Raw genomic sequence first — 22,493 nt, 5'->3', positions numbered from 1 at the left:
ACCACGGCTCAAAATACATCACTGGTTCTGCGTACGACGGATCCGACATTTTGTTGGTAGGTTTGTGGACGTATTTGGCGGTAGATGTGTACGCACAGGTCATGTATTCGTGTAGATAACGGGCAGCCAACTTGCGTACTCGATGATGGACTGAAGCATGGCTCTGCTCCGGAACACGAACAATTATACTGCTGAAAAATTACATCCCCGTCTGGGAAGACATCAAGTATGAATTGATGCAGGTGGCCCGCAGCCATCAGCATGTCTTCAAAATGGCTCTGAGCACTATGGGACTTAAGCATGCCTTCGACTACTTCGATAGGTACCATGCAAACATGTCTCCCATAGCATAATGGTGCTCCCACCAACCTGCATCCGTGGCGCACTGCACGTTTCGAGCCGCCGTTTACCTCGATGTCGGCGTTTGTGGACACGACCATAAACCTAATGTAGCAAAAATGTTTCACCCGAAGCTCCGATACATTTCCATTGATCGACGATCGAATGCCGATGGTCCTGTGTACATTGAAATTGACGATGTCATTGGATCAACATGTTAAAACGTAGAGGTGGTCTGCTGCGGAGCTCCATGTTCAACAACATATGATGGAAGGTGTGCTCCGAAATACTTGTGCAAGCACCAGTATTGTGTTCTTTCGGCAGAGATGCCACAGATCATCATCTACCCCACTTTACAGACCAGATAAGCCTCCAAACCCCGCCTTCCTGAGGAGTCATGGACTTCCAAACAATTATTGCCTAGTGGTACTTTCACAGTTTTTCTACGTCTTTCCGTAGATTCTCATGATAATAGCGCTTGAATATTCGACCAGCTTCGCCATTTTCGAGGTACTCGTCTACAGGCTTTGCGTAATAATAACCTACCCTCTGACAAATTCGCTTATCTCAATGGATTCCCAATTTTCAGCCCGTATTTTCGCTATCGTGATGCCCCATCCGTCTCTACTGCGCTTACACACTCTTCATAGCGCGTCAAGTGCCAGCAACGTCACCAGGGGGCATCCACCCTCCAGGTAGGCAGTGGTCGTAATGTTTTGGCTTACAGTGCACATCCGTTTGAGACTTGTTACTACGTTCAAGACTTGGTGTTCCTCTACAGTCCCCCCCAACACAAGCACGCACTCACGCACAGACACACACACACACACACACACACACACATACACACACATTTTCTTCCATTACCAAGTTATCAACTCCTTTATTGGGCAGGATGTGTACCGTCAACCGACTCCTTCTTTTAGTCGAGTTGTGTCATAAATTTCTTTTTCTGCAGTTCGATTCATTACCACCTCTTTTGTTAATCGATTTACCAATCTAATGTTGAGCATTCTTCTGTAGCACTCCATTTCAAAAATCCTCTTCTGTCTTCTTGTCTGAACTGCCTATTGTCGACATTTCACTTCAGAACTCTTGTTAAATATCATCAGACTTATATTGATATTCAAGCTGTAAAGCTCCACGTTCTGATGGGCTAATCGGGACCAACCGCCGTGTCATCCTCTACCAGTGGCGTCACTGGATGGAATATGGAGGGGGCGTGGTTTCAGCCGGTGTCGGCATTCTTGATCTTGGAGCCGTTACTTGTCACTTAAGTGAGATCTTCAGTTGGCCTCGTGAGGGTGAGTGCACCTGGTACTAGTTTTACGAACTAAGGAAAATCCTCGGCAGTACCTGGTAACGAAATCTCTCGTCTGAGACCACTCAGTTACAGGCATGCTAAATTGATATTAGATGTTAAGAAATTCCTTTTTTTTAAAAAAATAAATGCCTTTCTTGTTACTGCCAATCTAAATTTTATATCCTCTCCACTTCGGTCATCATCAGTTATTTTACTGCTTAAATTGCGAAACTCATCTACTACGAACTTAAGATTATCTTTTTCCAATCTAAGTATCTCTCTATTTAATTCTATTACTCTTCATTACCCTTTTGTCGGTGTTCTTTTTATCTCTTCTGAAGACATTGTATAATCCTTTCATCTATTCTTCCAAATTCTTTGCCGTCTCTGACAGAATTACAGTGTCAATGGAAAACTTCCAAGTTTTTATTACATCTCCATGAACTATAATTCCCTTTAAAACTTCACCTTCGTTCCCTACACTATATACTCAATGCAAAGATTAAATAACGTCGGGAAGAGGTTACAACGTTGTTCAAAAATGGCTCTGAGCACTATGGGACTTAACATCTGAGGTCATCAGTCCCCTAGAACTTAGAACCACTTAAACCTAACTAACCTAAGGACATCACATACATCCATGCCCGAGGCAGGATTCGAACCTGCGACCGTAGCGGTCTCGCGGTTCCAGACTGCAGCGCCTATTGAAGCGCCTAGAACCGCTCGGTCACACCGGCCGGCTACAACGTTGTCTCACTCCCTTTTCATCGATGCCTTACCTTTCATATCCATCGACTCAACAGCAGCCTGGTTTCTGTACAACTAATAGGTAACATGTTCCCCGAATTTTATCCCTGCTACCTCCAAAATTTGAGAGTGTAGTCCGATCAACATCGTCAAAAGCTTTCTCCTAATCTACAAATGCTATAATCGTAGATCTGCCCTTCTTCAGTATGTGCACTAGAATAAGTCGTATGGTCAGTATTGTATCACGTGTTCGTACTTTTCTCCAGAACCCACTCAGATCTTCCTCGAATTCGGCATCTGCTACTTTTTGTATTCCTCTGTAAATAATTTCAATCAATATTTTGAAACCATGATTAGCTATCCGGATGGTTTAGCAGTATTCACACCTGTCAGCACATACCATCTATAGAATTAGATGTCTGAGAGTATTTCGCCTGTCACATATCTTGCACACAAGATGGAATAATTTGTCATGGCTGGCTCTCCCGAAGACATCAATTATTCAGAACGAATTTCATCTATTCAGGGTTCTTGTTTCCACTCAGATCTCTCAGTGCTCTGTCAAATTCTTCTCACATTATAGTGTCTCCCAGGACATCTTCACCTGCTTCTTCTTCTATGATACTGTCCTAGAGTATATTTTTCCTTATATAAACACTATATGTATTCCTTCCAAGTTTCAGCCTTCTGTACTATACTTAGTACTCGCTTTCCATCTGAGCTCGTGATATTCATACAGCTGTTTCTCCGTCATCCAGTGTTCTCTTTGATTTTTCTTGTGTGACACCTACCATTCCCCTAGCTGTGCCTGCTTCTACAGCCTTGCATTTGTCTTCTAGTGAGTCCTGCTTTGCGGTTCTGCACTTCCTGTCAGTCTCATTCTTAGACACCCTTATTCATTTCCTTTGCTTCTTTTGTTGCATTTTTATATTTTCGCCTTTCGGCAATTAAGTTTGATAACTTATCTCCTATGGTATCTAAGGATTTCTGCAGGGCCGTGTCATTTTACCTATGTCGTCCACTGTTGCCTTCCTTATTTCATTTCTTAAGGCTAACCGCTTGCCTTGTCTTGCATTCCGTTCTCCGTTTGAGTCCAAGGGTGCTTGATGCTCCGTCTGAAACGTTCAATAACATGTGGTTCTTTCGATTTTTCCACGTCCCACCTTCTTAATTTTCTACTAATTTGCAATTTCGTAAATTTTATATTAAGTTCATAATTAATAAATTCTGGTCAGAGTGCACATATGCCCACTCCACTAAAATCTGGTTTCAAAATCTATGTCCTTCCGTTATATAATCAGTCTGAAACCTTCCAGCGTTCCCATGTCTCTTCCACATAATCAGTCTTCTTTCACACTTAAACCAAGTCTTAGCGGTGTTAAAATTATGCCCTTTGAAAAATTGTAACAAGGGGCTTTCACTGTCATTCCTTCCACTTAATATAAGTTCTCTTACTACACTCCTGGAAATGGAAAAAAGAACACATTGACACCGGTGTGTCAGACCCACCATACTTGCTCCGGACACTGCGAGAGGGCTGTACAAGCAATGATCACGCGCACGGCACAGCGGACACACCAGGAACCGCGGTGTTGGCCGTCGAATGGCGCTAGCTGCGCAGCATTTGTGCACCGCCGCCGTCAGTGTCAGCCAGTTTGCCGTGGCATACGGAGCTCCATCGCAGTCTTTAACACTGGTAGCATGCCGCGACAGCGTGGACGTGAACCGTATGTGCAGTTGACGGACTTTGAGCGAGGGCGTATAGTGGGCATGCGGGAGGCCAGGTGGACGTACCGCCGAATTGCTCAACACGTGGGGCGTGAGGTCTCCACAGTACATCGATGTTGTCGCCAGTGGTCGGCGGAAGGTGCACGTGCCCGTCGACCTGGGACCGGACCGCAGCGACGCACGGATGCACGCCAAGACCGTAGGATCCTACGCAGTGCCGTAGGGGACCGCACCGCCACTTCCCAGCAAATTAGGGACACTGTTGCTCCTGGGGTATCGGCGAGGACCATTCGCAACCGTCTCCATGAAGCTGGGCTACGGTCCCGCACACCGTTAGGCCGTCTTCCGCTCACGCCCCAAAATCGTGCAGCCCGCCTCCAGTGGTGTCACGACAGGCGTGAATGGAGGGACGAATGGAGACGTGTCGTCTTCAGCGATGAGAGTCGCTTCTGCCTTGGTGACAATGATGGTCGTATGCGTGTTTGGCGCCGTGCAGGTGAGCGCCACAATCAGGACTGCATACGACCGAGGCACACAGGGCCAAGACCCGGCATCATGGTGTGGGGAGCGATCTCCTACACTGGCCGTACACCACTGGTGATCGTCGAGGGGACACTGAATAGTGCACGGTACATCCAAACCGTCATCGAACCCATCGTTCTACCATTCCTAGACCGGCAAGGGAACTTGCTGCTCCAACAGCACAATGCACGTCCGCATGTATCCCGTGCCACCCAACGTGCTCTAGAAGGTGTAAATCAACTACCCTGGCCAGCAAGATCTCCGGATCTGTCCCCCATTGAGCATGTTTGGGACTGGATGAAGCGTCGTCTCACGCGGTCTGCACGTCCAGCACGAACGCTGGTCCAACTGAGGCGCCAGGTGGAAATGGCATGGCAAGCCGTTCCACAGGACTACATCCAGCATCTCTAAGATCGTCTCCATGGGAGAATAGCAGCCTGCATTGCTGCGAAAAGTGGATATACACTGTACTAGTGCCGACATTGCGCATGCTCTGTTGCCTGTGTCTATGTGCCTGTGGTTCTGTCAGTGTGATCATGTGATGTATCTGACCCCAGGAATGTGTCAATAAAGTTTCCCCTTCCGGGGACAATGAATTCACGGTGTTCTTATTTCAATTTCCAGGAGTGTATTTTTCCTTCTCTTTCTGTTCCTCCCATCTATTTCCAGTCACTCAATTAAATTTTCGCCTCCCTTAATCCTCTTAATGATGTCCTTTATCTCATCCACATTCTTTCATCTCTCCATCATCCACAGGTCTGGTTGGCGTATGAACTCGACCTACCGTGGCAAGTGTTGGCTTCCTGTCCATCGTGGCTACAACAATGCATTCACTATCCCTACTTGCATTCCTGTTTTCTTATTCATTATTAAACCTATAAAAATTTATAAATGTTCTAACATAGCCACGCGATTAAGGGATCCAACGTCCTGCACTCCAATCCGTAGAATGTCATTAGTCCTTCATTACTTGGATGAGTAAAGAACCAGTTATGTTTAAAAAAGTGGTGTTTTCCATATTGTTGCTGATTATATGTCAATAGTTTTCTTTGAGGTACCACATAACAATGGAACACAGTGTATTTTCCAAAGTCCTAGTACATATCGATATGAATGACATACCCTTATAGTGCAGCGGACTACCTCTGTTTCTTTTCCTGTGTATTACTGTGACCTATGAAAGTTTCCAGTCTTTAATCAAACGAACGATTGTTTATGGTGGAGCTTATTCATCAGCCTACTATGAAAGGAATGTAATTGGTATACAATCTGCTCTGAAACAGTTTGCTTCATTAAGTGACTCAAGTTGCTTCGCTACACCAAGAGTATGGCATGCAGTGGGGGTGTCCCTCTTTTATGTATAAGATTTGGGTCATTTCCACATGATGGGGAGGGGAGGTAGCGGCAGAGTGCATGCAGAATAACGTGGCGAGTAGGTGCACAGTCATTTGGGCATGCGTGGGGAGAGTGCCAGTGTTGAGGGTTGTGTGTTGACCATCCAAAAAGATCTACTGTCAACTTTGCTTCAGTTAATATCTAAAAATAATTCTGCAGAAATGTAACTAAGGCAGCGATTTATTTTCGGCTTTCTTCTTTACCATTTTTGTAACTTTTGGAGAAGCGTCAGGGGCGAATTTTTAGTAAAACCTACATTTCGCTTCTTACCATGTAAAAATTTCTTTCTTTTACCAAAACACAGCGGATATTACACAGGATCATCTCACTATCATGTTGTGCAGACTCAATTCTGAAAGAATTCTGAAACAGCAGTTCATTAATTTTAGGACTCGAAGATCCGAGAAAAAGTAAGGTCAACAGCTTATGAAAAAGCTCATCCACGGTACAAAAATAAATGTGTATGGCTTCATTTATTTTGTTCCAAAGCCCACTGCATTTCTCATTTCAACAGCTAATGATGGCCCCTTCAGAATTACATTCATTTGACAAGTCTGTTGTCAGTGGAATAACATGGTAGATAATGAAGTTTTGCATAGTAACCACATGGAAAATATTCTCCTCTTTGTGTGTTATAATTTGCCCAAATATGATTTCGGTAGCTCCATCCGTTTATGAAATATTAGGAATACTGTGGATATTTCATTCTGGCGTTTTCATTGGGACACGCGACCGCTGATGTGTGTGTGTTACATCGGATTAATTTTCTCGAGATTGGTGGCAGATAGAGACCTCCATACAATTCTAAAGACGTATTTCATAATATGGCCCAATCGTAAAATCACATCTACCCTTACTTTTCTTCACAAACTTTTTCGCGTAGTGTCTTACTTAAATGCAAATACCACAATAACTGTGACCAGTAACTAAATGTTGGGAACTTCACCATTAAGCTGAAATATAAAGCCGTAAGTAACACAAAAATGATTTTTTTTCGTGAATAGTTTCCGTGAAATAGTTTGAGAAAGATTGCAGGGCGCGCGCCTCGATTCTACCACCATGGTATGTCACCGACTGGCTGAAAGCAGGCAGACAATGTCAGCTTCAGCTTTCGAAGAAACGAATGAGTTTTCCCAACGATTTGGACGAAAACTGTTCACTGCGCATCGGCCACTGTATTGTTCACGGACTATAGTACTAGGGGTAGTGGTGGTTCTCGGACACTCAGACTATATCCACCATCCCAGGACATGTAAGCAGACATGAAGAGACTTGGGCTATGTCTGCCATGTTTCATTTTTTGTTGGAAGGGGTAGGGACAGGTTCTTATACAAATTATAAGGAAAAAATTGAAATGAAGTCCCATGCTTCTTGACAGAGCTTAGGGGAACGATGCAGGAGACCCACACCGCCGTACTAGGCAAGGTCCTAATAGAGGTAATGGGAATTAACGGTTCTTATGAGGACGACACGACAAGACCCAGTTACCTTGGGGCAGGTGGAAATCCCTGCGCCCGCCGGGAATCGAACCCAGGACCCTGTGCTCGGGAAACGAGAACGCTACCGCTAGACAACGATTGACGGCCAGTTACAAAAAGAAGTATTCCATATTTTGAGGGATGGCAGTGCTGACCAAAACAAGACAAAAGTGTCCAGTAAACATTTGCTCTAAAATGTATACCTTAAGAGCCATGAGGGCGTACTTATCTTCACTACTGTGATACACACCTCTTGTACCGAAAGTCCCTTGCTCTTAAGAACGACCTACACAATGCAGTAAACAAATGAGGACACATACTGCGTTATTTTCCATGAATACAATCTGGTACCGAGCGCCGTGCGTCTCGAATCCGCGCCAAACGGCATGGACCTCAGTTACCAGTAGAAGTCTCTGCAGCTGTCGCGCCGTAAGTCGTGGCTGCGCACGCTCGTGGCCCGCGTATAATGTAAAGGCGTCGGCACACGGACCGTGCTGTCGAACGTTAACGTTCAGCGTGCCAAGTTCAACGTGCTGCTGAACGCTCAGGAATGATGTGACTTGTGCATACGGTACGTGGACCCTGACGTGGTATACGCGATCGCAACGCACTCCAGGGGCAGTTGAAGGACGTTTCAAGCTCGTAAATCACAATGTTTGCTCAACGGGCGCGCGTAAAATTCCCACTTTAGCTCTATTAAAACGCACATTTCCTCCATCGTGCACGAAAAGGAAAGTACCATGTCCACTCAATAAGGACGCAGGGTTGTTAAAGTTCCATTACAAACAGTGCGGTACAAATTTGGAATACTTCTCCGCATAACAGAAACATTATTTCATCATTCCCACATTTTGGTAAAACCCCAAGGTCAGTGTTACTTGATCACTGTTCCTACCCAGTAGCAGACTCTTTGAAACTTGTGAATTACGAAACGTAAAAGAAAAAGCAGCAAAATATATTTATACAAGTAGCGCAAGCTGTCCTGTAGATTAAGCCAATCGAACAAAGTCACCCCTCAAAAAAGTGAACTTATATTTACATAACATCAAATATTATAGTATATACTTATATTAAACTAATAATAAAGTATCAGAACCTAATTACACCGCGAATGTTAGGAAAGAAATTTGGAAGTGGCAAAACGCGAACCCGCGCCCTCACTTACAGATCAGTTTTTGTTTTTTTTTTTAGTCTCGTTTTGTCCGCTTTTGTTCGTTGCATCTGCTCGGGGCGGACGTCGTAAGCCATCCGTTTAAGTTCGTTGTTGATCGATTAGCTCAGTTCTTTTATTACAGAGGGCTGCCAACCCTCTGACCGAGCACGCTGAGCTACCGTGCCGGCGAGTTCAAGCCACTGACGCTACCCATTACGCTAAACCAACATCACGCCCTGTGAATGTAATCAAATTGTTGTACCCTTGCTGAAAACCTTACTCGTAGCTATGCTACTATTTGGAATTTAATTATAACAAATTGACGAAGAACAGTGCGTTTTGGGTGGAACTTCAGTGTGTCGTTGCCTTCAAATAGCCTACTCTCATAGCACAAAAGTTGCAATAATTCTTTTGCCACGAATATGATGTTTCTCATTATTTTGTTGGAACGAATCACACAGTTAACAACGGGTTTTCCAGTGATTCTCAATTTGCTGGTGCTCAGAAACGGCATATATACATATAGGCTTGAAATGAATGCCAACTCTGTACCGAAGGCAGACGGCGTGCGTGTGACGTAGGTGGCGTTGTGCCATCTCATTGGTCAACGCTCAGACGCACGCTCAGGATATCTGACACGCCAGATATTGCTCTGCACGTTCGGAAAGACTCCCGAACGTGCTATTTCACGCTATGACGTCAGAAACTCGGCACGCTCAACGCTCAACGTTCGGATGCACGGTCCGTGTGCCGACGGCTTAAGGGCACCAATGTAGAGCACGTCGTCCCAGAAGCCAATAGCGACGTACCCTATCATGTATTTAATCACCTGCCTCTCTCTCAGCGAGGCCGTCTGATAGTCGCGTGAGTCTCTAGATATCTCGCTTACAGACATCGTGTTTACTTATTTCCGTGTACTAGTGGACGTTGTTGATTTCGTGAGGTTTTCGCTTGTGACCCCGTTACTTCCTGCTTGTTGCTGCTCTTGGTGTCTTGCTCAGTCGTCTGTCGTTGTGCATGTCCATCGTTTCGCGTTCGTCCATCTTCTTTGTTCGCTGGCAGCTCCCGTTCGGTCCCGCCGCGCTTTCGTTCACGGCCACCCCACCACTTTTACGGTCGCGGTTGCAACATACAGCACGCAGCGAATATCTGTTAGTGTTGTTACTGTAAACTGTGATCACCGTTCTGGGTAAGTACAGAGCATACCCCACAACGGAAGCAGTTTGGGGTTAGATACGTTTGTGACATATTTTTGCTTTACAGTGTTATCTTTGCACTCACGAGCATAATGAAAGCGTGTTATTCTACACGGGCAATGGCAAACGTAAGTTTGTCTTATGGTCTTGCAAATGGAAGCAACTCCCGTGCTCGTGTCCTGTATCTTGAAAAATGATACATTAGAATCTCTGCTGTTTCATCAGGAATGGGCAAATGATATTCTCGTTCTGACGGACTCGAGACTTTCCGATTCGCCATAGCATTCGATACATTATTAAGTATGTTCCAACAATTACGTGACATTTGAGTCAAGCGGCACGAGTGCGAGGGATATACAAGAAATTATGAAGTAGCCACAACAATAAGCTATAACATTACTTAAAATGTAACAGTTTCGTGAGCAAAGGAGGAAACTACATTAAATTTTACGCTGAACAAAGTCCTACTTCGTTTGAACAAATTTAGAATAGATTTCTCATAGACTACCGGTATGTATGTAAATATAAACATTTATGCTGATTTTTAAGTAAAGGTAACAGACAAAGACGAATATATCATATTATTAGTTTAAGAGAGGCGGTAATGGTTTACCGCGTACATTGCAAATGAGCATTTCAATCACTGTTCACTTACTAGAATAACAAATAAAAGCTTTAAAAAAAATTAAATCAGGTTTAAAACAAGATGGCAGGATTCAGATTAAACAATCAAGGTGATTAATCAAGAATTAAAATGCCGAACAAACGAAATGTGTCGTAATAAAATGATTCAGTTCTTATCGCGAGAAAGAATTATAGCGGCAAGAGCCATCATGGAGACAGAGCCAGCTGTCGACGCTTGATCGCGAGACGAGCGAAACCTCGACATTTGGAGAGAAATCGCTGTGTAGGACGATGTTGTTCGCGGTGTCTCTTAGCTGACTTTCGAACAAAAGAGTTTCCACTTAACTGATACTGCTGGCGAGCCCTCGACATCCGCTTCGTTAGTCTATGATCCTTGAGCATGTAGTCCAGTAATTGGTGTCGTCTTGCTGATTTCCTTGACCTTGAGCGCCAGTTGTGAATGTAACAGGTACGCTCTGTGTTTGCTGAATTAATTCCGATCTGTGCATCTGTGAAGAAAATAAAACACGCTGCTTTCCATTAGCGCGTGCCTTAACTTCATGTCATAATGTTTGTTACATGCTTTGGCAACAGTTTCCAGATTTGTGATACGCAATCGCGGCGCTTTTCACGGTATTGTGCAGTAAATCATTAGTACGTGGTTTAACCCGAACAATAAGTGCCTCGAGCAAATGTCTACGCAATTACTTCAATCACGTGGCGATCAGCACACCATACATTCGTAGTTAATGTTCTTCGTATAAATATATGACACGAAAATGTGTTCTCATATTTTCTGTTTCATTCCATAGTCTGTGGTATGCAATAAGCAGTTTACGCTGTCTAAAATCGAAAACAGTATCTTTACGGTGTGCACACGGCTTACCGGTCCGCACATCAAGGTTTTATGCTTAAGGAGTCATTTCGAAGTTCCGGCAAACGAGCAATAGGACAGGTAAAATCACTACTTCTGGAGTCGCGGTATATTCCAAGATCAAAAATATAACACTGTCCCAACACCGATATTTTTCACCTGCCACGAACACAATATTAGCAGCACATACGCGTGGCACGACAATCAACTCTACCTCCACTCTCTTCTTCTCGCTCCTGACTCTTTGTTGATATCATTCCTGTCGCTCTGTCGATACAGTTCTACGTATACACCTCGCTCCACGTAACACTTTCAAACATTCTCATTATATCGATTTACAGTTCTGTACAAAATCACAATTTCATATTGCTTTGTTCATAGAAAATGGTTTCAAGTAACATGTTAACAATATCGCAATAATTGAAATTGGCAATAAAATTCATAACAACTACATTATGTAAACACAAACATAATTATGCTGAGAATTAAATTTACAAAAGTCATTCTGAACTAACCTTTTGAATGTATGATGAAAACAAAGCAGGAACAATGTGAAAGGAAATGTAGTAAAAAGGGAAAAAATGTATATTAGCTGGTAGTGATATCTTCACAACTTACAGCACTGAGTTTATGTTGCATTTCCACATAACGTGTTAAATGTGGTTAGTACTGGTTCGAGAATTTGCAGGTAGCCCTGCCACTATCGTGCCTGTACTGTTTCGACAGGAAGTTCGCGGTGATGCCTCTCCTTACAAAGGAGCTGTACCGCGTGCACATCATCGGAGGCATAGACCCAGACCCCACGTGGGTCTCGTGGCCTAAGCACGGAAAAACCGCCTCCATAGCCATTGAGATGATGTACTTTGATGACTATTCCCTCGGAGACGTCATCATCTACGACATGACGAATCTGAATGCTGGACACATCTTACGTACAGATATCAATATTATACGGGCACTGGAAATCGGCTACAAGGTCAGTACCCTCATAATATTGCTTCACCTGTAGATTGTAGATATAATGCTACCTTCCTAGGAAGTTGTGATATGGTACCCTTTTCCTCACACATAACTGGCGCATAAGAGGAGAACGGCATTTTATCACTTGGAATTGTGTATCTGTTGATAAAATATATGTGCCCACAAATGATGTCTTCATATACAGATAATTTATAACTCATGATAAATTTTAGTTATAGACCACTAAAATGTGGATCCATAAAAATTTTAATTTGTTGAAGAAGTTCAGTTGGGAGCACAAAAATGCAGCGTATTTTCATAACGCATTGAACCCCTGTTGTCAGATCATCATAGGACAAAATCGCTCTAAATATCAATCTGTCATTCACTATCCCAGAAGGCGCTACCGCAGTACTAACTCACTACCGACCCAACTATATTCTTCAAGTACTTCACAGGCCCTTCCAACATACTCTCCAAAAGCAATGGTGATAAATACCTATTAGACAAATAACAGGAAGGCTTCATCATGTATCATAATACGACATCTCTCTTAGTATAAAAAACAGTTTGCAGTGGACATAAATCAGGCGACTATCACAATATTAATCATGATGGCTACAATTTACTAACTAGCCTAAATTTTTCTTTCATTGCGGTGTACTGTTCGCGCTCGTACTTGACGTTCCAGCACTGATGCCTAAAAACCTGTAACTAGAAAGTCTCAGAAAGGACAGGTGCTGTCTCTGGCACTTGTCTGGAATGGGTACTGGTTCACAGTTCACATTTCCACCGACAATTACATCTAATGAGAATGTAGTCACGTTCCCTCTCAATATCTTCTTTTATTCCTCAGCTTTCAGTAAACCAGGTGATTGTAACACGAAACGGAGGGCCTAAAGTAGACGACATTCCTCAGAATTACTGGTACCATTGGACAAACAAACCATAAAAAGCATGTTCTTACAGATTTGAATACTGTGGAACCATCAGTTTAGTTGCAAAATGTAAATTTTCACGGCCGGAAATATTACGATAATTGAAATATTTCGGGAAATTGTGCCGTGGTTGATGAGCAAGAAATTCATCCGACCACGGCGTTATAACCACGGACATTTTAATAACTGTAGTCATTAGTTTAACCAGTTGACTTTCGTGTCAGTCTTGTTTGAGCGTTATTAGTATTTCCCTGCTAGGTTACGACAGACAGATAAGGGAGTACCCCTTCTCTCTAAGCACCGTCCTAGTGGGACCATTAGATTTTTAGTCTGGAACATGGCTGTCACCTGCGCCTGATGTGGTGTTGTAAAGTGTGGCTGTCATTCCATGGTCATGTTAGACACATGTGACTCACATGTGGCAGGCGACTTTTTTCTATTTGCCTAGGAAGTAAGAACCTGAGTCGTCAGCAGACACCGCCTGTAGTGCCGCTCCTCTCTCGGCGACAATGAAGTTGGGCAAAGACTGCAGCTTCACTTTGTTTAGCATGTTTAAGTCCGTCTACGTCTACGTGGATACTCAACAAACCACACTTAAGTGTTTCATCGAACCACCTTCACAACAATTCTCTATTATTCCACTCTCGAACAGCGCGCGGAATAAGGAACATCTTTCCGCCCGAGGTCTGATTTCCATTTTATTACGATGATCGCTTCTGCCTATGCAGGCCTGCGACAGCAAAATATTTTCTTATTCTGAGAAAAAAGTTGGTTATTGACATTCCGTGAGAAATCTCGCTGCAACGAGAAAGGCCTTTGTTTTAACGATGTCCACCCCAAATCCTATATTATGTACGTGACACTCCCTCCCCTATTTCTCTATAATAGAAAACGTGCAGCTCTCCTCTGAACTTTCTCGATGTACTCCGTTGATCCTATCAGGTAGGGATCACACACACGCAACAGTACCCCAGAAGAGGACTGACAAGTGTAGTGTCTGCAGCCTCTTTAGTAGATCTGTTGCGTCTCGTAGGTGTTCTGGCATAAAACGCAGTCTTTGGTTCACCTTCCCCACATTTTCTTCGTGTTCTCTCCAATTTAAGTTATTCGTAATTCTAATTACTAGGTATTTAGTTGATTTTACAGCCTTTAGATTTGACTGATTTATTGTATAACCGAAGTTCTGCCAGACAGCTGCTGAACAGGCAATGCGTAGAATTCTAGAGTGCGAGAGTAAACAGAAGAAAGAAGAACGTAATGAGGAGCAGCAGGAAGTATTTTGTCAGTTCCACCTAAATCTACGTTAAATTTTATGCAGTTATCGCACATACCGCTTGTTTATGTCCACGTATATGTAATAATACAAAAATATAATAATTCAAAGAAGGTAATATCACGACACTTCCATAAGTTTCGCATCTACCGTAAAGTGTGTTGGTGAGTTGACTGGAAAAGTTCATTATGAATAGTCTTAAGATTTATGCTCTTGATGTTGAAATGTTCGTGAAAATGTTGTACGCTTCTTGGTGTCCAGCTCGTAAGTACTTGTTGAAAGACGTTTTGCTGTACACCATGAATTGCATGTAATACGTAATTTTATAATACTTAAAATTTACTTGTAGCTCATGGTGCACAGCAAGGTGTCTTTTACCAAACTGAAATATTTAATGTTGCAATGCCATTTATTCCCTGTAACTTAATGTCTTTTCCACAAGACTAAACAGGCAATAACAAACACAAAAGCATTAACTTGACTGATTTTTTGCAGACTGCCTACTGCCGAAGGCTGAAAGCATTCCACATTTTAAATGCGGACAAAATTATTGATTTTGTCATGAAAATTGTGAAGTCAGCTCTATCAGAAAAGTTGCAGAATAGGGTAAGATGTTCCTAGAAAATATAATTTCTTCAAAAAAAAAAAAAAAAAAAAAAAAAAGTGGTGTTGCTTTGCTTTAAATTTTATTACATACTGTTAGTATACTGATTCCTACAAATTTGGGAAAGTTGTGTAGTCAGCAATAGCTCAAAAGCAGTTGAGACAAAAGTTGACTGTATTGTTACACAGGAGCATGTGACAAAAACACCTTATAAAAGCAACAGGGGGCTCATAGATTTATGTAACTTTTGTTAATAAAAATTATAAAATTGTCCCTCATCAATTAATCAGATTTAAATGATGCTAGGTTCAATGTAGGTGCCACCACAAATTGTTAAAGTTCAGTGTAATGATTAATTTTCATTTACACAATAGGGAATGATGGCTGATGATTAATATCCATTATGTAGTTAAGTGAACTGAAGTTGGCTCGAGAACCCATGATAGTGGTCAGCAAACATACAATGTAATTAAAATAACAGAAAAGCAAATGTCCACTGTTAAAATTTTTCAGATTTAACACTATCACAACCAAATGTAATATTGATAAACAAGCGATGTTACGAGGATAAGTGTTGACCAAGAGTGAAATCAGCAGAGCCCTACTAACACTGAGTTAAATTTTGACTCAGAGCAAGTAATTCCAAGACCAATCTTGTTTAACTACCGATAAATATAAGTCCCACTGAACTATTCGCAGAATAAAATCTGAGTCTTGGACAGTGGTGATTTATCTAAACCCAGCTGAACTACTGCAGAATGTCTCTAAGTATTGAGATTGTCACCTTGGAAAAACTTCTAAGTCCAAAAAGAGAATGTCTATACAACCATCCAGATCGACAGACGTTTTGCCTCTACATCTTAATGTGTAACAGGCAAGATAACCAATGTTTAACTGCTACACTCCCTTCCCTGGGCGTTCACAGCATCTACGTCACTTCATGACTTAAAGCAGCTTTCAGCCCTATTTTACAATTTTTGTACAATAATGCAATTTTAAATCTGTGTGCACCATTAGATACACCATAGAAATCTGAACAAAATGACAAATCATTATCTATTCCACCTTAGGTATTTCCCCCACAAATTTTTGCTAAACAAATGTATTTTTATTCCAGTGTTAAAATTCAGTTTTTGCTCTCTATGTCTTGAATATGTATTGTGTATACATATATGGCATCTCTTTCATACACAAACTGACCTGTTCTTCCCATTGTTGCAAGCAGGGCATAACTATGCAGAATAATGAACATTAAATAGAAAATAAAATTAATGACAGATCTCTTACACTGAAGCGGTAAAGAAAATTACATAGGAATGCGTAATCAAATACAGAGATATGTACACAGGCAGAACATGGCCTATATAAGACAACAAGTGTTCAAATGGTTCAAGTGGCTCTAAGCAGTATGGGTCTTAACATCTGAGGTCATCAGTCCCCTAGACTTAGAACTACTTAAACCTAACTAACCTAAAGGATATCACACACATCCATGCCCGAGACAGGATTCGAACCTGCTACCGTAACAGCAGCGCGGTTCCAGATGAAGCGCCTAGAACAGATCGGCCACAGCGGTCGGCACAACAAGAGTCTGGTGCAGTTTTCAGACAGGTTGCTGCTGCTATAATGACAGGTTATCAAGATTTAAGGGAGTTTGGATGTGGTGTTACAGTCGGCGCACTAGCGATGGGACACAGCATCTCCGAGGTAGCGATGAAGTGGGAATTTTCCCTTACGACCATTTCACGATTGTACCGTGAATATCAGGAATCCGGAAAACTTCGAATCTCCGACATCGCTGCGGCCGGAAATAGATCCTGCAAGAACAGGACCAACAACGACTGAAGAGAATTGTTCAAGGTGATAAAAATGCAACCCTTCCGCAAATTGCTGCATATTTCAATGCTGGGCCATCAATAAGTGTCAGCGTGCTAACCATTCAACGAAACATCATCGATGTGGGCTTTCGGACCCGAAGGCGCAGTCCTGTACCCTTGATGACTGCATGACAGAAAGCTTAACCCCTCGCCCTGGCCCATCAACACCAACATTGGGCTGTTGATGACTGGGAACATGTTGGCCGGTTGGACGAGTCTCGTTTCAAACTGTATCGAAAGTATGGACGTGTACGGTTAAAGAGGCAGCCTCATGAATCCAAGGAGCCTGCATGTCAGCAAGGGACTGGTCATGCTGGTGGAGGCTCTGTAGTGGTGCAATTGGAGTGATATGGGGCCCCTAATACGTCTAGATACGATTTTGACAGGTGACACGAACGTAAGCATCCTGTATGATCACCTGCATCCATTCATGTCCATTGTACATTCCGACAAACTTGTACAATTCCAGCAGGACAATGCGACATCCCATACGTCCAGAACTGCTACAGAGTGGGTCCAGGAACACTGTTATGAGTTTAAATATCTCCAAGCTCGTCAGACGTGACCATTATTGAGGATATCTGGTGTGCCTTGCAACGTACTGTTCATAAGACTTCTCCACTTCTTCGAACTCTTACGGATTTATGTAAAGCCCTGCAGGATTCATGTTGTCAGTTCCCTCTAGTACTACACCAGACATTTGTAGGGTCCGTGCCACGTCGTGTTGCGGCACTTTTGCGTGTTCGTGGAGGCCCTACACGATATTAGGCAGGTGTACCAGTTTCTTTGGGTCACCAGTAGTGGTGATGTGGATTTATGTCTGCCCGCATATGCTGCCTTTGTGGTAGTGTAACTATACTGATTTATAAAAAATGCTGATTTCATTGAAATGTGCAATTAAAATGTCACTCAGTAGTAAATTATGTAAATAATATAATACGTAATTAGTTCAGCTGATGCACATCAATGAGTACAAATATTTCATAGGTTGTTCTCTTTTGGGCAGTAAAACTTACGAAGTTATTAATTATTTACTAAATTTCCATCAGAATATCCTTGACATGTTATCTTCATAGTGTATCTACTTATTGACAGGTTCGGCCTTTTTTCCTCTTTAATGTGGATATTCGTGCTTTGCTGTAGTAACAGTAGTTTGTCCCACACGTATACAAATGTGTACAAAGTCATTCGCGTCTTTGTGACCGCTGCCGGGCGGACCTGACGTCACATCCTTATAGCTCGCGGGTTTGACAGTTGCACATGGCGCCACCGACGCTGCTCCACGGTCATCACGGCCACCAGCCAGCCGCCAATGACGCACTAGCCTCCACGCCACACTGCTCGTAACGCAACTGCCGCTCTCGACCAAAACGATCACTTCAACTAGCATACAGAACGTTGCGTCAAAAGTGCTTTTTAAAATTTCCACATGCAAACCAGCAGCTTTCCAACCCATTTCTGGCATGGGTCTACAGCAGCTGACTGCATGTCTGATACTAGGAACGCTTTTGACGCTGTGCCAAAAAGAAAAAGACAGTCACAGTAAGAAGCATGGTTCAATATAAGAAAGGGCCCTAAGGCCCTAATTCGATCAGGTTAAATAATAAACATGGTTACATGGCGTGAAGACGCAATTTATCTGACGGTCTTCAGCGAAAGGCTAGATGCGTGGCTTTGTTGAAAAGTGATGCCTCTTAATTTTTTATTCTGCCCTCGATATTAGTTGATGTATTACGTGTCATGCATATTACCCGATCGACTTACCCGCTTCACTCACGTAGACTGCAGCCCTAGGTCGCTAGAGTGGTCCGAATTCTAGCGCTCGACGTGCTGATGTGTAACCATGTCGGTGAGTGAGAAACAGATTTCTGTAATCGAGTTTCGAATTGTACGAGTTTGTCCACACATGTATGACAACGCCATGCCACACACGAGCACTGCGACATCTGCAATAAACCGACGCCTTGGGTTCACTGTCATCGACCATCCTCCATGTAGTCTCTACCTGCCCCCATCCGATTTTCAACTCTTTCAGAACTTACAGAAAATCTTCGTGGTCTTTACTTTGATAGCGATGAAGAGCAGCAAGCAAATATGCCGTTGTCGTTAAGGTCAAAAAGTCAAACATTCTACAGTGACGGTATGGCTCAAATGGTTCAAATGGCTCTGAGCACTATGGGACTCAACTGCTGTGGTCATAAGTCCCCTAGAACTTAGAACTACTTAAACCTAACTAACCTAAGGACAGCACACAACACCCAGCCATCACGAGGCAGAGAAAATCCCTGACCCCGCCGGGAATCGAACCCGGGCGTGGGAAACGAGAACGCTACCGCACGACCACGAGATGCGGGCGTGACGGTATGAATAAACTCGACTCTCGTTGGGAGAAATGTGTTCGTCGCCAGGGCGACTATGCTGAGAAATAACTGACATGAAGAATAATGATGTAGAACTTTAATAACTTTTTGTTTTATTTAAAAAGCCTTAAGAGTTTTCACATAAAAAATTCGGAGCCCCTACTTTTCAGCGCGTCCTTGTAGAAGACTAAATACTCGTTTCTTTGTTTTCTTTTGCCTGTTTTAACAATTTTAAGTCAGTATCTCCAAAAATTTCACGTAAGATGATTATACGAAAGATCTTGCTCCTCGTCTACAAGTAATTTACCGTAGATCGCTTGAACAACGAAGGGTACCTAGCGACTGTTAGAAGGCGCGAGTCTTTCCCGCTTTTTAAGAAGGGCCGTAGGACAGAAGCACACAATTGTAGACCTGTATCGTTGACGTCAATTTGCTGTAGAATTATGGAACATGTTTTATACTCAAGAATTATGACTTCCTTGAAGAAGGAAAAACTACTCCATAAAAATCAATATGGATTCCACAAACAGAGATCCTGCGAAACTCAGCTCGCTCTGTTCCTCCATGAGATCCACGGTGCCGTAGGCAGTGGCGCTCAGGTTGACGTAGTGTTCCTTGACTTCACGAAGGCATTTGTCCCGTAACGCCGTTTACTGCAAAAATAGGAGCTTATAGAATATCGGAGCAGATTTGCGACTGGATTCAAGGCTTCCTGTCAGACATAACTCAACACGTCGCTCTTAAGGGAACAAAATCGACAGATGTAACTGCAATTTCCGGTGCACCCCAAGGAAGTGGGATTGGACCGTTACTGTTTACAATGGTTATAAATGATCTAGTAGAAAGCGTCGGATGCTATCTAAGGCTGTTTGCAGATGATGCGGTCGTCTATAACAAAGTAGCATCTCCAGAAGATAGTAAAAATTTGCAGAATGACCTCCAGAAAATTGACGAATAGTGCAGGCTCTGGCAGCTGACCCTGAACGTAAATAAATGTAATACATTGCACATACATAAGGAAGGAAATCCGCTACTGTATAGCTACACTACTAATGACAAATAGATGGAAACAGTACCTACCGTAAAATATCTAGGGAAACAATCTAGAGCGACCTTAAGTTGAATGATAACATGAAATAAGTAGTGGGAAAAGCAGATGCCAGACTCAAAGGGAGAATTTTAAGGAAATGTAACTCATCCGCGAAGGAAGTGGCTTATAAGGCGCTTGTTCGACCCATTATTATTGTTCATCTGTCTGGGATCCCTGCCAGATAGGACTGGTAACACAGATAGAGGAGATCCAACGAAGAGCGGCACGTTTCCTCACGGGATCGTTTAATTGGCACGAGATCGTTACGGAGATGCTCAACAAACTCCATTGGCAGACTTTCCAAGAGACGCGTTGTGCATCACGGAGAGATTTAATGTTGAAATTTCGAGAGAGCACTTTCCAGGAAGAATCGGACAACGTATTACTTCCCTCTACACACGTCTCGCGTAATGACTATTTGCGAGTGGAACAGGGTTGGAGGGATCAGTTAGTGATACAAAAAGTTCCCTCATGCCACACACCATTAGGTGGCTTGCGGAGTACGATGTAGATGTTGATTTTTCAAATTTGGTTATATTCCTACATATAATTATTCATATACAGTGGGCATTGAGCGTATTGGATCTTCTAGAATTAAAATAGCTAGGCAAAATGTACAATTATGTCCAATAGCATGTGTTCGTTAGCTTATAAAACGTGTTTTGCAGTGAGGTACGTATTCTGTATCGCTTTACACCGTCTATGCACCATTCTTTTTAAGATATTACACATTGTAAAACAAAACAGGTGACAAAGTCGCCTAATCACTACAGATATTTACATCTTCAGATGTGATAAAAATCTGCAATTAGTTTCGTCATGATGTATAAAACTAGCTATATGCAATCTGAATGCCATGAAAATGGAATAAAATGTGTCAGTAAAATATGCATCATGTCGTCACGCCGGTCGTTGTGGTCGAGCGGTTCTAGGCACTTCAGTCCGGAACCGCGCGACTGCTACGGTCGCACGGTAGAATCCTGACTCGAGCATGGATGTGTGTGATGTCCTTAGGTTAGTTAGGTTTAAGTGGTTCTAAGTTCTAGGGGACGGATGACCTCAGATGTTAAGTGCCATAGTGGTCAGAGCCATTTGAACCATGTCGTCACATGATAAAGGAGGCGAGTTTATTCAATAACCCCGGCGATGGATATGTGGTAGATGTTTGCACGTTGTCTAACTGTTTTAATATTTGGTGTTATTTACTGGGAGAGAAGACGCCACTTGTTTATAATCCTTGTCCGAGTACTGTGGTATTGAACTACTGTGCCATTTATTAATATTATCAAAACAAACTTAGCTCTGGAATTCCAGCAGTGAATGCCTCTAAAAGAAATATTGTCCTGTTCCAGGTACACGTCCATTTACCAGGATCAACGACGCTGTTTGACCACGTGCCAAAGGAGTATCTGCCGGATGAACTAGGAGGCACGGCCGGCCCTTTCGACAAATTTGCCTGTAAGTATACACAGGCTGAGATCGATTTACATGGAGAAAGAATATGAGAAAATCATACATTTATATCACATTATTTTTATAAGTTCAAGTATTTCATGTTAGACCCACAGTATTTCAGTTTTTTCCTCTTCTTCGGAGTGTGTGCCACAAATAATTTTAAATGAAGCCAACATTTCCCATCTAACTTAGTGAGATTTGTTAAGACCTCATTGTGGTCATGATACGTACCTCCAACTAGTTTCGCTTTATAGTGCTTACCTCTAACTTCAGATATCATGTCAGATACCACAAGTTACAAATTGCGTTTCTTACTGAACCACCTAGAGTTTAGGACTGATCGCGCAATAATAATTGTACTTATATATTCCAGAGTTAATACGGACGTCAAAAATTATGACTGACATTTAAGACCAGCTGTAACAGTGTGTATTATTATACAGTTCATAACAGTGGAAATCTGTAGAAAACACTTGACATCACCAACACGAAATGAGAATTTAACAGTGTGAATGTAAACTAGGGACAGGAGACAGTAGTGAATATGATATTGGATGCGGAACATGCTCGAGATATT

General features: G+C 42.6%; 1 protein-coding gene across 1 annotated transcript in view; it reads left to right on the top strand.

The window, feature by feature from the left end:
* Positions 1-22,493, top strand: part of LOC126484059 (retinol-binding protein pinta-like) — an 84,747-nt gene that overhangs the window by 48,424 nt on the left and 13,830 nt on the right. Inside the window, exons 4-6 of the mRNA XM_050107409.1 lie at positions 12,086-12,335; positions 15,026-15,136; positions 21,814-21,919. Of these exons, the coding sequence (XP_049963366.1) occupies positions 12,086-12,335; positions 15,026-15,136; positions 21,814-21,919 (467 nt within the window). The remainder of the gene's footprint in view (positions 1-12,085; positions 12,336-15,025; positions 15,137-21,813; positions 21,920-22,493) is intronic.

The sequence above is a fragment of the Schistocerca serialis genome, chromosome 6 (assembly GCF_023864345.2).
Source record: "Schistocerca serialis cubense isolate TAMUIC-IGC-003099 chromosome 6, iqSchSeri2.2, whole genome shotgun sequence".
Taxonomy (NCBI): Eukaryota; Metazoa; Arthropoda; class Insecta; order Orthoptera; family Acrididae; genus Schistocerca; species Schistocerca serialis.
The sequence above is the reverse complement of the archived record's forward strand: the minus strand, read 5'-3'. Positions and strand labels throughout refer to the sequence as shown.